The sequence below is a fragment of the Saimiri boliviensis genome, chromosome 1 (genome assembly GCF_048565385.1).
Source record: "Saimiri boliviensis isolate mSaiBol1 chromosome 1, mSaiBol1.pri, whole genome shotgun sequence".
Taxonomy (NCBI): Eukaryota; Metazoa; Chordata; class Mammalia; order Primates; family Cebidae; genus Saimiri; species Saimiri boliviensis.
In genome coordinates, this window is record NC_133449.1 from 214,932,222 (window position 1) to 214,947,858 (window position 15,637).

Here is a 15,637-nt window from a genome sequence, read left to right on the forward strand (position 1 = left end):
TTAAGGTAAAGAGGCTCCTAGGGTTTGTAAAGCTCATTACACTAGGACTTTAGCTGTTTCTTGGGCAGAGAGGTCGAAGGCTTCCACATTGGAAATTTGCAAGGTGGCCACCTGGGTTTCTCTTCATACTTTTTCATGGTATTATCTCTTGGATGTAGTCTCTTCTACAGATTCAGCTTTTGGTGGGAGGTTGCTTGTGAGCCAGAAAAAGAACAGTGAAGAAAAGAAAGACTTGTAGTTCCCACTTAGAGCTGCCAACAAGGCAAGTTGCTTTGTAGTGCACACAATGGGAACCTATGAAGACCAATTTGGGTGTGAAAGTGGATGTCACAGGGAAGTACTGCCAACCTCTACTCTCTATGAAAGAAAGCGGCAGTGTGGAAACTAACCAGAAGTATAAAATGAACCACGGAGAACTCTGTAGGGGAAGCTGTTGAGCAGCTGGCATTCTTGTGACCCTCTGCACTCTTCTGAGGTTCTTAATCTAGGCACGCTTTTAAAGAAACCAGTATTGATTGCATGCAGATAACTATATTTTACAGTGATGAGCCAAAAGTGGGCTATCTTCTCTAGCCAATGATAATAATTGAATAGAATTTTAAATACATTTTTAAAATATGTGAAATAATTCACTAAATGTTTAGAGTTCATAGAGTTTTACATTGCCAAATTTCAAAATTGACCATTTTGAATTCCAAACAAATGTAAAAATGACACAATTTTTTAAATCCAGTAGCTTTAGTGTAGATTCCATGTTAATAATTCTACCTACAGATGATCCTTTTGTTTCCCTGTACAGCATTAAGTTTTTTAAAACCTTTTTAATTTAGGGAGAGGGATTATATTTTAAAGGCTATCATAATTGCTTGATAATTCATTTTCTGTATCTAGAATTGCTCACCAGCAAGAGAAGTCTTAAGCTTCTTTTTTTCCTTAGTCACCTTGAATATAGGCAGATGGTTTGTATAAACATCTGAGCACATTACTTTGAGTGAATAAACATAATATATTTGGGAGTGAAATGATAAACACAAGATAATTCACTTTTTCTGTAAGTCTTAAGCTACAGCTACACAATAGCAGTTATTTCCAGAAACAGATCTGCAAAGCTTATACTTCAATCTAGTGTTATTTTTCCAGAGTAAATGCCTTTTAAATGAGCTATCTACAGAAAAGTAAAGTGACATTAAGAATTCAATTGTTGTCCCTTCTTGTCATTAATAACTTGATCTTTATTATTTTTTCTTTTTTAAAAAAACTGAAAACTTTTGAATAGAATGAAAGAGTAACTACTTCATGTATATCTCTATGTTAAAAGTAACTCAAAATCTTGTCATACTATGTAGATGTTCTCTTTTATAACAATTTAGGAAATCTAGAAACACTTCATTATTTCTACTAGAGGAATAGTTTTCCATTGGTGCATATATCATGATTTAACCCCATGGCCCATGGACAGTTTCATTGATGGACAGTTAAGGGTTTTTTCCCCTCTTCATTTGCTACCACAAAGCATGGTATGGCAAATTTCCTTGAACTATTTCTTATATGTACACAACTATATCTGGAGGGTAAATTTCCAAAGTAGAATTGCTAAATAAGCAGGCATGATCATAAAGAGGATGAAAAGATAAGCCACAAACTAAGAAAAACTATTTGCAAAACACATATATGATAAAGAACTTGTATCCAAAATATACAAAGAACTCTTAAAATTCAACAACAAACAACCCAATTTAAAAATTCCTAAAAGATCTGAACAGACACCTCACTAAAGAGGATATACAGATGGCAAATAAGCATATGAAAAGATGCTCAACATCATGTCATTAGGAAAATGCAAATTAAAACAAGATGACACTACACACCTATTAGAATGGCTAAAATCCAAAACACTTACAACACCAAATTCTGGCAAGGATGCAGAACAACTCACATTCATTGCTGTTAGGAATGCAAAATGGTACAGGCTCTTTGGAAGATGGTTTGGCAGTATTTTACAAAGCTAAACATAGTTTTATCATACGATCCAGCAAGTGCACTCGTAGATATTTATCCAAATGAGTTGAAAACTTACGTCCGTATAAAAACCTGCACAGGAATGTTTACAGCAGCTTTATTCATAACTACCAAAACTTCAAAGCAGCTAAAATGTTCTTCGGTAGGTAAATGTATAAACAAACTGTGGTACATCAATACAATGGAATATTATTCATCAATAAAAAGAAATGAGATGTCAAGTCATGAAAAGACATGGAGGAACCTTAAATGTGTATCACTAAGTGAAAGAAGCTAATGTGAAAAGGCTACATACTGTATGATTCCAACTATATGACATTATGGAAAAAAGAAAACTATAAAGACAGTAAATAGGTCAGTGGGTACCAGGGAGGGGATATGGGAAGGAGGGATGCATAAGTGGTGCCGTGGGATTTTTAAAGCAAGGAAACTATTCTGTGTGACAGAGTGATGAGGGGTACATGATATTACACATTTGGCAAAATCCATAGAATTGCAAAACACAAAGAATGAATCCTAATGCAACTGTGGACTTAGTTAATAATAATGTTTTTATATTTGTTCATCAGCTGTCACATATATACCACATATTGAAAGATGTTAACAGTAGAGGAAACTGAGGGCAGGGAGAAAGTATATGTGAACTTTCCGCTCAGTTTTTCTGTAAACTGAAAACTTTGCTAAAAAATAAACTGTGTTAGCCGGGCGCGGTGGCTCAAGCCTGTAATCCCAGCACTTTGGGAGGCTGAGGCGGGTGGATCACGAGGTCAAGAGATCGAGACCATCCTGGTCAACATGGTGAAACCCCTTCTCTACTAAAAATACAAAACATTAGTTGGGCGTGGTGGCACGTGCCTGTAATCCCAGCTACTCAGGAGGCTGAGGCAGGAGAATTGCCTGATTGCAGTGAGCCGAGATCGCGCCATTGCACTCCAGCCTGGGTAACAAGAGCGAAACTCCGTCTCAAAAAAAAAAATTAATTAAAAAAATAAATAAACTGTATTAATTTTCAGAAAGTGGACATTTTGAGAAAGATTGGCAAGTCAGTTTGTCATATCCACTTTGACAGTTGATGGTATTTTTATTGTTGCAGACTTACTTTATAGTTTCTGCATTCTGTGTCCTGGAAAGTCTTTTCTATGTGAATCTTTTTTAAAAAAAATCCATATTTTCTTTTAAGGGGCTTACAGTTTCAATTTTCTTTATTTAAAAATCTGTGATTAATCTGGATTTTGTTTTAATTAGAAGTGATACTTATTTATAACACCATCTTCTTGAAAAGACATTATAAAATGCAAGCCATAAAAAAGCATTTTAAGTTAAATGGTGTAACACTGAGTCTAAAACTTTATGTTGCGATGTGTCTTAAGAAATAGAACAGAATTCTTAAACTGCAGTCCATGGGCCCATGGGGTTAATGAATGAGATTTACAAGAAGGCCTGGGAATCCTTAATTTGTGTGTGTGTGTGTGTGTGTGTGTGTGTGTGTGTGTGTGTGTGTGATGCACATGTGCCTGCCATACAGTCATACTGTGCATTTTTTATATGCAGTGTTCTGTCACTTTAATCATGTTCTTAGACATAGTCACAAATCCAAAGATGATTAAGGAATACTAGAGTTGATGAAAACTTTTCCTCAGAAGATATAAACTCTGATAACATTTCCCAAAATAGCCAACCAAATGGAATTTTTACTTTTAATACACTTTATGTGCAAGAAGGTTGAAGTTAATATCAGAACAAAACACTTTTATTTCATCAACTTTATTCCTTAGAAATCATTCACAATTAAGTTCATTCACAATTAAGTTCACAATTAAGTTCCACATTTAGGAAAAGAAAACATGCATCTACTAGATGTCTCTATTGGTGAGAATCCCTACTGATAAAGTCAGTTAGACTTTGAAATTTGCTTTGCCCAGGTATAAAGAAATTGATTCTTGGGGCTGGGTGCAGTGGCTCACGCCTGTAATCCCAGCACTTTGAAAGTCCGAGGTGGGCGGATCACAAGGTCAGGAGATTGAGACCACCCTGGCCAACATGGTGAAACTGTGTCTCTATTAAAAATACAAAAATTAGCTGGGCATAGTGGCACTCACTTTGGGAGGCTGAGGCAGGAGAATTGCTTGAACCCAGGAGGCAGAGGCTGCAGTAAGCGGAGATCAGGCCACTGCACTCAAGCCTGGTGACAGAGCAAGACTCTGTTTCAAAAAAAAAAAAAAGAAAAAAGAAAAGAAAAGAAATTGATTCTTGGTAAATCTTGGGGAAAGAAAGAAAGTTAGATCACAATATATAATTCATCATCATATACCATATCTAAGCCAAAAAAGGTAAACATTATTCATATTGAATCAACTTATCATTAATCTAACCTTAATGAAAAGTAGAAAGATTTCCTGTTTGGAGTATTTAATACATTTTTATAGATCTGTTTTTTACCGTGGAAAAGAGTTTCTTAATGTAAAAAATAAAAGTTATGGAAATATTTCCATTTTTGAAGCTAGGGATTATTTTATGCCTCTCAGAGTTTATGTTTTTTGAATGAATCATTGATATTCTTAAGGATATAATTTTTCTTGTTATGCTGATATTTATCTATGTATTTTTGTTCTTTGTTTGAAGTTAGCATGCTAGAAAATACCATCAGTTTTAAAACGTCGTACCTTATAATTAACTTTGTAAATGAACATTAAAATGAATATTTATTTTGTTGTCTTACCTTACATTAGCAACATGAAAATAAATTAATGACAAAAAAATCTTTACTCTTTAGCTCATATGTTTGTGTACATCAAACATGAATATAACTGAAATGTAGATGTCATCAAGTTGTATATGGAAAAAGACTCTATCTTACTTCTGTCATTATTGTAATGATGACATCAGCCTGTATCTTTTTGACTACATTCTCTACATATTGATATTTGTGGATGTGTATTATATGTATGTACTACCGATAGAGCTTTCTACATAGTTAATATTTACCTGAATTTATTAATCACATCTAGTATGTTTTTAAACAATATATATTTGTGTGTTTGTTTTCATTTCCATTGCTTAGGAATTTTGGAGAAATCCAATAGAGAAGTTGTAATAGAGAAACCTAGAGCAAACAAAACTAATATTTCTTCAGAGGAATTGCTACCAGGAAAAGAGGTAAGGGAAAGGAAAAAAAAGAGTGTTTTTTAATTCACATTTAATATCATCATCATATGTCTGTGAATCCATAGGAATCAAAATGTCTTGACTTTTACTGTTTGCTACAAAAAAATAGTTTTTCAATTTCAGATTGAAAATTGGCTTATAGGTTTTAATGAAAATCAAGTTTAGTGGGGATACTGTCTTCTTGCAAAATCTGTTCCATGGGCGGAATAGAGAGATGGAAGTCAAGAAATCTTTGTTCTTATCCTGACTCAGGGTTTGCGCTTTGAGGATGTGGGCTATAGATAATTGTTGAAAAGTGAGAAAATGGAGATTAAAAAGGAAAAGGAAACAATCATCTCAACTGGCCTCATATTTTTCATACCCATCCTCCTTGCTCTGCTCTAGATTGTAGACAATTACACTTTCCAGGCCCCCTTGCTTTCTGGATTCTGGGACAGTTTAGCCAGTTAAAGACATCGATGGAAGACCTGTTGGAAGGCATTGACAGAGTGTAGGAGTTGCAGAGAAACCAGAGTGTTTCTTCTCTTCGCTCTGTCTTAAGGAGCATCTCTGATAACGGCTGTGACACCTTTATCTTCACTGTGAGCCCTGTTCCCACCATGCAGCTTGCACTGCCTGACTTCAGTTCCACCTGGCATGTCTACTTGGGCTTTAGCTTCAACTGGTAGCCCCCAGGAGCTACTCTCCCATAACTGAATCCATTTTCTTCCTTCCTCCAGCCCTAGGGGTGGTTGTGGCCTCCTGCTCTATTAATATCTGTTCTACTTCACAGTCCATGTTTGACTTCTCAAATCTCCCATCACATAGGTAACCAAAACCCTATGTTAAAATTCTTCCTTTTGAAAAATCTTGAGTAATTTCTGTTTTTCAAATGGACCCTGACTGATACACCAGGTAAATATTTAAAGAGACAAAACAACATATAGTTTTAACAGAGTTTTATCCTAGGAAGCAAGAGAAATAATCAGGAAGATCCTAAATTATATATTATGCTTTAACCAAAAATCAAAGTCAGTACTAAGAAATTAGCATTAGATAATAGAAAACAGAGATTCAACAGATTGTCTACTTTGTGCGTAAAAGAGAAAACTGTGTGATTCTCTCTTTTTACTTGGATCAACTAGTAAATGATGTCTAGTCTAAATGGAATATGTATGATGGCAAACATCAGAAGAGAAGAGTAGAAGTAAGCAAACTATTTCACAAGAGCAAATAAACTATTGGAGGTTTGAATAAGTAAAGGTTTTCAGTTTTCTCTCTCTCTCTTTCTCTCTCTTTCTTTCTTTCTTTTTGAGATATAGTTTCACTCTGTCACCCAAGCTGGAGTGCTGTGGCACAATCTTGGCTCACTGCAATCTCTGCTTCCCGAGTTCAAGTGATTCTCTTGTCTCAGCCTCCTGAGTACCTGGGATTACAGGTGCCCACCACCACACCTAGCTAATTTTTTATATTTTCAATAGAGACAGGTTTCATCTTGTTGGCAAGGCTGGTTTTGAACTCCAGACCTCAGGTGATCTGCCTGCCTCGGCCTGCCAAAGTGCTGGATTATAGGCATGAGTCACCATGCCTGGCCTTCAGTTTTGTTTTTAAGAGCAGCTGTTAATGTACTTGTTTTTCTATATTTTGAAAAGAGAACTCAGATAGGCCAACATATTATAATTACATTATCATAGGCAAAGGTAACTTTAACTGCACAAAAATTTTTTCAAAATTCAATGCAGCCATGGCAATTAATGACATTTTCCACCAGGATATATTTGCTTGAATGAATAAATGAATAATTTTAGTGAATAGACATGCCCTGATAGGGAAAAGAAAAATTAGAATTTTTTAGTTTGAATTTTTATGGAGGTAGTTTTATTTTTACATTTCTTTCACAAATGTGTCCCAAGGAATTACTGTTATGGCACAGGGTTAGAACTATGCCACTTCTAAGTTCTCTTATAAGAAAGAAGAATATCAGTTGAGTAGATTCAATTTTTGATGAATTTTTTTTTTTGAGACACAGCCTCACTCTGTCACCCAGGCTGGAGTGCAGTGGCGTGATCTCAGCTCACTGCAACTTCCGCCTCCTGGGCTCAAGAAATTCTCCTACCTCAGCCTCCCAAGTAGCTGGGACTATAGGCATGTGCCACCATGCCCAGCTAATTATTGTATTTTTAGTAGAGACGGGGTTTCACCGTTTTAACCAGGATGGTCTCGATCTCCTGGTCTGCCCACCTCAGCCTCCCAAAGTGCTGGGATTACAGGCATGAGCCACCGCACCTGGACCATTTTTGACAAATTTTATGCAAATATAAGATAAGAGAGATGTGTTTTAGGCCCTATCATGCTTGAGATCCAAATAGTCTTTAGAAAGGTCCATTACAACTTAGTTATGAGCGTAATGAACACAAAAGCCATTTTTTCTGATGACATGAGTCATCAGAGTCATGGAATCATATAATTTTAGCTCTGAAAAATGAATTACCTTTATTACTTTGTACAGATATTTAAAGAATAAATTATTTCTGAATGGGTCGTATATATAAGAAAATCAGGCTTATGATTATAATTTCAGTAATTTTAGAATAAAAGGGACCATAGAAATTATACAGTTTGGCTCAGTTGTTTTTCTAGCAAAAAACCCCTTGAGATCAAGAAAAATAAATGATTCAGTCAGAGACGTAGAGCTCAGGGTTTTCTGAAGTTGAGGTAGGTGGCACATTAGTATAAACAAAGTTACACTAAAACAGGACAAGTTTAATCCTAAGCATAGGTTCAGCCTAGTACCAATAATGCTTTTGAACTTTAGAGAACGTTAGGAGTCTTGGAGGAAATATACATTTATTAATATATATATATATATATATATATATATATATATATATATATATATACACATTTATAATTATATTGCCTTATGAGCCACAGAACAAAGGAAAAAAAGATAACATCAGCCTGTACCTCAACCCCTTCTACCCATTTCCAAGTACCACACCCCTGTCACCACAACACGACAGCGCAGATTATTTCAATTCTTCATTCTTAGAACAAAAGTAGTGCTGCTTATGACTTTACAGCTGGAGAGACTAAAATTCTAAGCAAGTAAAAATCTAGAAAGTGCAGTGGTGTGTTTTCGCTGAGAAATTTATTTCTTATTGCTGTTTTTTGGCTTGTCTGGAGTTCTGTGAGTGAAAAGGAAATAAAAGGTTGAATATTAAATGCTGTCTTATGTTGCAATAGTTAACAATAAACTATAAAAAAGACTATAAAAATCTAATTTAGACTTTATTAAATATATTGAATTTAAAGGTTGTTTTATGTGATAAATAGTAAGTGTAGCTTTCTGCTCTTGTAAAGATGCCTTTATTGAACTGTATTTAAGAGATTAAATTTTTTAAAAAGTTTTTTATTAAATCCACTGATGAATTAAAATGAAATGTCAGTACATTACTGTGTGTAAAGAACGCACATGTTTTTGTATATTGCTTCATTCACTAGGTAATATTTTTTAGGTTGTAAGAATGGGCTTCTACAATATATCAAAGAATATATTCAACATGTTGAATGAAAGTAATAATTTTATATCTATAACAATAGAAACATTTGTTGCTCAATTAAGGTTAACATGACTTCATATAAATTTATATTTCAGGCTATTTTACTAGATTTTGACTGGAGAAGTACATTTAAAGAGGTGTCTCTTCCCATGGCACACTGCATAATAACTGCAATTGAAAGTTTTTCTGAAAAAATTCTTCAGCAGGAACAAAATGAAAGGTCTTCAGCTGTGAGTTATACTATGAACCTTGTAAATGTCCGGCAAGTTTGGCAAGATAGTCACATGTTTCCTGAGGAGGAACAACCAAAGAAAATTGGAAAAGCAAGTATATGAAATCTTTTCAAACTGCTGACTGGCATAATGGATTTATTTTAGTATACTAGTATAGTAAATCAAATGGAGTCCCTTGGCAAATGGTTGGTACTCGACCCAGTACCAGTTTTCTTCAGTGGTATCCACAGGCCACTGCTGCCCAAAAGGACTTACACTTGGTCCTAGCTTGTTGCTCCATGAATCTGAGGCAACAAAAAAGGGGCCTCTGTGACTTAATGGGGAGCTGGGAAAACCACCTGTTTTGATTACACCTTTGAATGACTCCAGGAAAATTTAGGAGGTTGAAGGAATTACTGTCTTTTCTTGGTTTGGGCACTTAAGAAATCTTCATTAACACTTTAATGAGCTTTTCGTCTCATTAGTATCCGTCTTACATCTCCATAGGTGTTCTGAAAGTCACAGAACACACTGAGAAAATAGGAGGTAAATATAGTCACTTGGCATTAAACCCAGAATGAGTTCAGCAACCTATGATTGGGATATTCTTAAAAGATAATTTTTGAAGATGACCTCCTTATTCTGCCACTGTCACACTAAGGCTCCAGAACATTCCCTAGGGAACTCTATTGACTGATCCGATGTGGAGATAGGCTTTACTTTTCCATTCACCACACCTCCCTTCTGCCATTAAGAAAGAGAAGATAATAAATAGTGAAACGCTAGACTCATCACTTCTAAAAGTTGCTGACACCCTACCAATAAGAGGATGCTACATGACATTGTTTCTGATTCTTCTAGATTATTTAAATTAAACTGACATTTATATGTGGCATTTAATTAAAAAAAAAACCTTTATGGCAATTTAGCAAAAGAAAATTAGAATAAATTAAAAAATAATGCAAACATTAATATCAAGGATATATATTTTCTGAGTCCTACTAACTACAGTTAAAGGTATTATCATGTAAAGCTGGCTCATGAGTTTTTCATAATGTCTGTCTGGTAAGCATAAGGTTTGCAGGTTATATGTAGAGAAGCATCATTTTGGTATTTCCTTATTTGACACAAAACATTTAACTTTCTACAACTGAGAAATCGATTATTACAAAGCTGCATCATTATGTTTATGTTTGATGCCAAATTCATTATTTAGGAATTTGGCTCCACTGTCCATAAATTAGTTGGTGCTGTCAGGATACAAATAACTCAGTGCCACATTTATTTCTCCCTAGTTTTGTTCTGACATCATGGAAAAACTTGACACAATGCTTCCACTGGCTCTGGCATGCAGAGATGATTCTTTTCAGGAAATTAGAGCAAACTTGATGGAAGCCTGTTGTAAAGTGGCAACAGCTGTCCTGCAGAGACTGCAAGAGAGAGCCAAGGAGGTTCCTTCCAAAGCTCCCCTGAAAAACTTGCACACACTCCTCTCCACAGCGGTGTATGTCTTCCAGTATTTCAAGCAATATGATAATTTGATGAAGGAAATTACTAAAAAGTAAGTGTTGTTTAAATTAAGTTGATGGCCATGCTTAAAGAAAGGTGATGTCTTTGGATATCACAGGAATGAAATTTTAATAATAAGATTTGAGAAAGAGAAAATAATAATTAACATGGTGAATTATTTTCATTAGTCTTATCTAGGAAATATCAAAAAGGTGGAGTATAGGATATATTCGATAATAGAAAGAAAGGTACCCTCTCTAAAGGCACACTGAAAAGACCCTAGTTACACCCTAATCCAGCGCAACTATTTTCTGCATGTTATTACATGAGTAAATGCATCCTTTCATTTTGTAAGGTACATTATACTGACCACACTGAAAAGGACAAATAAACTTCTTGTCTCATGGAGCAGACTTAGAAAATAAATGCATTGTAATCTATTTTAATGATCAATGTAAACCTATTTCAAGACAGCCATTTAGTAGTGAACTGTAATATTTGAAGAGAAAGCATCTGCAGTCTTAATTTTCATGTATTTGTAATCTAAAACTGCAGTATGTTTTCTGTATAGAGATAAAAATGACCACAGGCATTAATTATCACATGGTCTTTCTGGTTGCCCTTACACTCTCTAGATATAACACAGCTTCTTGCAAAGGAAACATGTGGACTTAGCAGTCACTTGTGACCCCAGGAATCTATTCTATAATCTTTATCCAGCCTTTATAGCCCGTTGGTTATGAAAGAAAACAGTGTAGTATTCATAGCTAAAAATAAAAGTTAAATGAATTTGGTTAGGGTGTAACTGTGATAATATCTTTAATTCTTGTAAGTAGTCAGATGTTGTGATTCATGCTTGAATTTATAAACAAAATGTGCCAGAAATCATTGTAACATTTCTGTAGAATTTTAAAAAACAGTTTATGAGATAATTGATATCTACAAAATTACAATTTTTAAAAATAATGTGTTTGTGGGACATTTGATAGCTTTATAAAAGTTGGTTCTGACAAGTGCATGTTGTTCTCTAGTAATAACAATAACCTAATGCCTAAATAATGCACTGAACTCTTAATAATAGGTTTACAAAGCATACTTTTATTTTTGAATGATGTATTGACAATACAGTTTGTCTCAAATTGAAGTGCATATTTGTAGAACAGCAGATGTATGTTTCCAAAGGGCTTGTGAAACAAAGACCAGCCTTTTTTTTTTCCTTTTTGGAAAGTGAATGTGGATGCAAACTTCAGCATTAAGAGGAAATGAATGATTGATATCTAATAATCAAAACCATTTGTAGTACTGGAGATTGTTATCTCCTACTACACAGGCCTTAAATCTCTGTCTCTTTGATCATTCTCTCTGAACAGACCCATATTCCTGGTGCCTGTCCAACGATATCAGGAATTCATCAACGCTCTACAGTTTCAGGTTACGAACTACTGCGTCAGAGTTTGTGCTACAAGCATTTTACAGGATGCTGAGAGCCACCACTGGGATGACTACAAAGCTTTTTATGAGGTGTGAAGTTAAGTTTACTATCCTTCCTTTTTACACAAATATGTTTTACTGCCTACCTGCTTTCTGGCTAATTAGAAACATGAGTTTGGCATTACTAATACATGAAGGCTGTTAGGATAATATTTTTTAAATATTGAATTCATACTTAGGAAAAATACTGTTTTTAAAAACCTGAAACAAATTAGACATCAGAACTCTCCTTCTGCTTAAAAGTAAAAATAACCTCATTTGAGCTGCAATGTTGCACTGCTATATAAGTTGGAATATAATGGGATACAATGAAAACTCAAAGAGATAACAATGCCAAAATGCTACAACCTTGTATTTTTTCCAAAAGGACCAGTTAGTTATGGATATCCTTGCATTTTTTCTTGTTATATGTTTCCATCCGTGTTTGATAAATACCTTTTATTAAGCAGCTTTATTCTTTGTGCTTATTTTTTTCCTTCTCATCATACGTTCTTATGAGTATGCTTTAAGACCCATCTGAGGCTGGGCGCAGTGGCTCATGCCTGTAATCCTAGTACTTTGGGAGGCTGAGGTGGACAGATCACATGAGGTGAGGGCTTTGAGACCCTCCTGGCCAACATGGTGAAACCCCATCCGTAGTAAAAATACAAACAATTAGCTGGGTGTGGTGGTGTATTTCTGTAATTCCAGCTACTCAGGAGGCTGAGGCAGGAGGATTCCTTGAACCTAGGAGACGAGGTTGCAATGAGCTGAGATCCAGTCACTGCACTCCAGCCTGGGCAACAGAGTGAGACTCCATCTCAAAAAAAAAAAAAAAAAAAAAAAAAAGACTCATCTGATCATTTATAGCTTACCTATTTTCATTTAGTTTATGTTTTGAAATCCCAGATTTTAGTAAATTGAAGCCTAATGATTCCCAGTGCAACCAAACCCAGGATCAATTAAAATTATTCATCATCAAGCTTCATTGGTTTCCCTTCACCTAAATCTCATTGATTGTGCACAGACCACAATATTTGAAATTCCTTGAAGTTGATTCCAGGGCAGAGTGAAACATTTATAATATCTTAATAATCAGGGTTAAAAAAAAAAATTCAACAGCCCTGCCCAGCTTCATTACCTTTTCTATTTTACCTTTTCCTTTAGATTGAAGTTTATGACTTTCATTTTCTTGATTGTCCTAATTACTATAGGATATTGAGAAAAACATAGCGGAGTTTTATTCAACAGAATCACTCCTGTCACCTCGCAGGCACTGAAGGTTCCTGTGGTTTCATGTATGCCTCAGTTATTATCATAATAAATGTTGCTATAACAGAGAGGAGCAGCTAATAAGAAGCTCTCTTAAAGAACTTTCCACTTTTTCTAAGGCCATTTCATCTCTCCTTTAGAGGCCCTTCCCAGAGAGTTTTTCTTTTTGCAAGAGCATCCATATAGAGTTTTCCAAATCTGACATACTTCAAATAGTCATGGAAGCAGCGAGCAGAATGAGAAAGAGAAAGTGGTATGGTGCAGCTGGTAGCCTGAGATAAGAATGAAAGTATTGGTCTTCCCCTCTCCTGGAAACATCATATTTTCCTTATTTGCCTTGAAGTAAACAGAGTGTTTGAAAATGAATCCATCTCATGTTTCAAACTATTTCAATATGTCAGTGTACTACTAATGAGCAATTTTATATGATGTTTTCCATGAAGAACAGGTATCATCTCACTGTATGTTCAACATAGGGGTGTTATGTTTCCTCTTATGCACATTGGGAGCTAGAAGAGTCGTACAGTGTAAATAAGTGGATGCATTGAGAACCTGTTATTGAAGTTACCAAGTATTTTAAAAGCCAACAAATTACCATGTAACATGCAGCTCTTAGATCTTATGACAAGGCTTTAGCTTCAAAGACGGAAATAACAAGATAGTTACCCTGTGATTACATGGTACTGTAGCTTCCATATACTTACATGGTCAGTAGTTACAATTTAATTGCAGAGTTAGTGGTTGTTACTTATTCTCAGAAAAATAAAGTGATACTGCTTTTTTATGTATCAAAAATAAGAACCTTCTAAAAATAGCACTGATTTTAAACTGTTTTGACAACTGGAGTACCTGACATGGTTTTGTCTTGCTTACTGCACCCCTTTCTTCTCCTCTCCCCATTATTCCAACTGATTTGTGAAACAGAACTATTATATTTTTGGCAGGCCTGCTTTGAGAGGGAAAAAGATGATATCTGCCTGACTGGAGGTGAAGGGTAGGATAGAGATCTCAAGGGAACCTATCTCCATGTGCAGAGCATAGTAAAGAAATAGTAAAATAATTTACAAGATACGCAGCAGTATTTGCTCATGTTTTGTGATAGCAAGTTAGATGCTGATACATTATTTCCATTTTCTAAACTGTCAGGTTGAGGGAGTTAAAGAGTTCTGTATCTCTCTGATGAGGTACTGGTCACGATGGCGCAGTGGGTGTTCAGATTACATGTTTAAAATTAAGCTTTTAGTATAGTTGACATCTGCTCAGTTTTAGGAACTAGTGTTTTTCAATAGTTGAAGAATAAAGAATTGTCTGTTCAAAGATAATACTGAGTGGCTTCTATAATAAAGCCCAACTGCTTGTTTCCTGATACATAATCTAAATAAAAGCTCACATCTGTTTACATTATAGTGGGTCTGCAAAAATAACAGATGTTTACTAGCAGAATACTTTTGAAACGACAACAAATAAGGAAACAGGTCAGAAAAATAAATGAATTACATTTAGTTTAATGAAAATCCTGCGTACACTGAAGTTGTATGAATTTTAAAAATAATTGTTAGAAGACCTATTTGAAATATTTTAAGCATGAAGTTTATATTTTTAAAAGTCTTAAAATAAGTATTTTTTTACTTTTAAGAGAAGAAATCTGTGTGCCTAAAGTTACTTTTATTTCTCATTTATCACTAAATGATAGCTGTGAAGGAAGTTTATTCATATTTTGAAGAACATGAGAAATCATTCTGATCATGTTACATTTCACCCATTGCCATGGGGAAAGTTAGTGTAAATCATTCATATTAGTCACTGTATCAGCTGGGTCAGTTTTGGTTTAATTTACATGCAACAAAAAAAGTATGAGAAAATCAAGCATTAAAACTCCTTTCTTAGTTGAAAAAGTATTCATCAAAACACACAACAAAGAAAGCATAAGAAACTGTAACTTTGCTGCTTCAGCATTAGTTTCACAATTTCTTTTTCTTAGAGTTTAGATAGCCATCTAATTAGGAAATCAGAAGCCAGTGGCCAAAGTCCCCTCCAGTTTGAACTTGACTCTGACATTTTGATACCCAAGTTTCTTACCCAAGGAATACAAATTCTACACATTTATAAATGCTATATGGAAGTCAGTAGATAATAACTATAAATTACTATTGTTACCGTGACTGCAGAAGATATGTAATCAAAGAAACTACCGGAAGAGTAATACATTAAGAAAATACTGAAGAGAGTGTCTGCATAAGAAACTGTCAACTTTTGACATAAAAGAACAGCAGATATTTTTTTAGATGACATTTGTCTGACAAATACAAATAGTGGAAAAAGCAGAATTTTTAAGTAAGAGATAACCACTTGGAATGTAAGAGGAAATTTTACTAGTTTAACTTTTGGTATATTAACATAATCAAGATAATGCTTGAGGAATGAATTCTAATCTTCCTATTTCAAATA

The 15,637-nt window shown here is 34.8% G+C and overlaps 1 protein-coding gene across 2 annotated transcripts in view; it reads left to right on the plus strand.

Annotated features, from left to right (window-relative positions):
- The window catches only part of KIAA0825 (KIAA0825 ortholog), a 466,326-nt gene that overhangs the window by 124,446 nt on the left and 326,243 nt on the right, over nucleotides 1-15,637 (plus strand). For both annotated transcript variants that reach the window (XR_012513095.1, XM_039470047.2), the window contains exons 7-10: nucleotides 5,081-5,175; nucleotides 8,822-9,049; nucleotides 10,234-10,499; nucleotides 11,818-11,968. Coding sequence is in view for 1 of the 2 variants with exons in the window: in XM_039470047.2 (XP_039325981.1) it covers nucleotides 5,081-5,175; nucleotides 8,822-9,049; nucleotides 10,234-10,499; nucleotides 11,818-11,968 (740 nt within the window). In the remaining variant the exon portion in view is untranslated. The remainder of the gene's footprint in view (nucleotides 1-5,080; nucleotides 5,176-8,821; nucleotides 9,050-10,233; nucleotides 10,500-11,817; nucleotides 11,969-15,637) is intronic.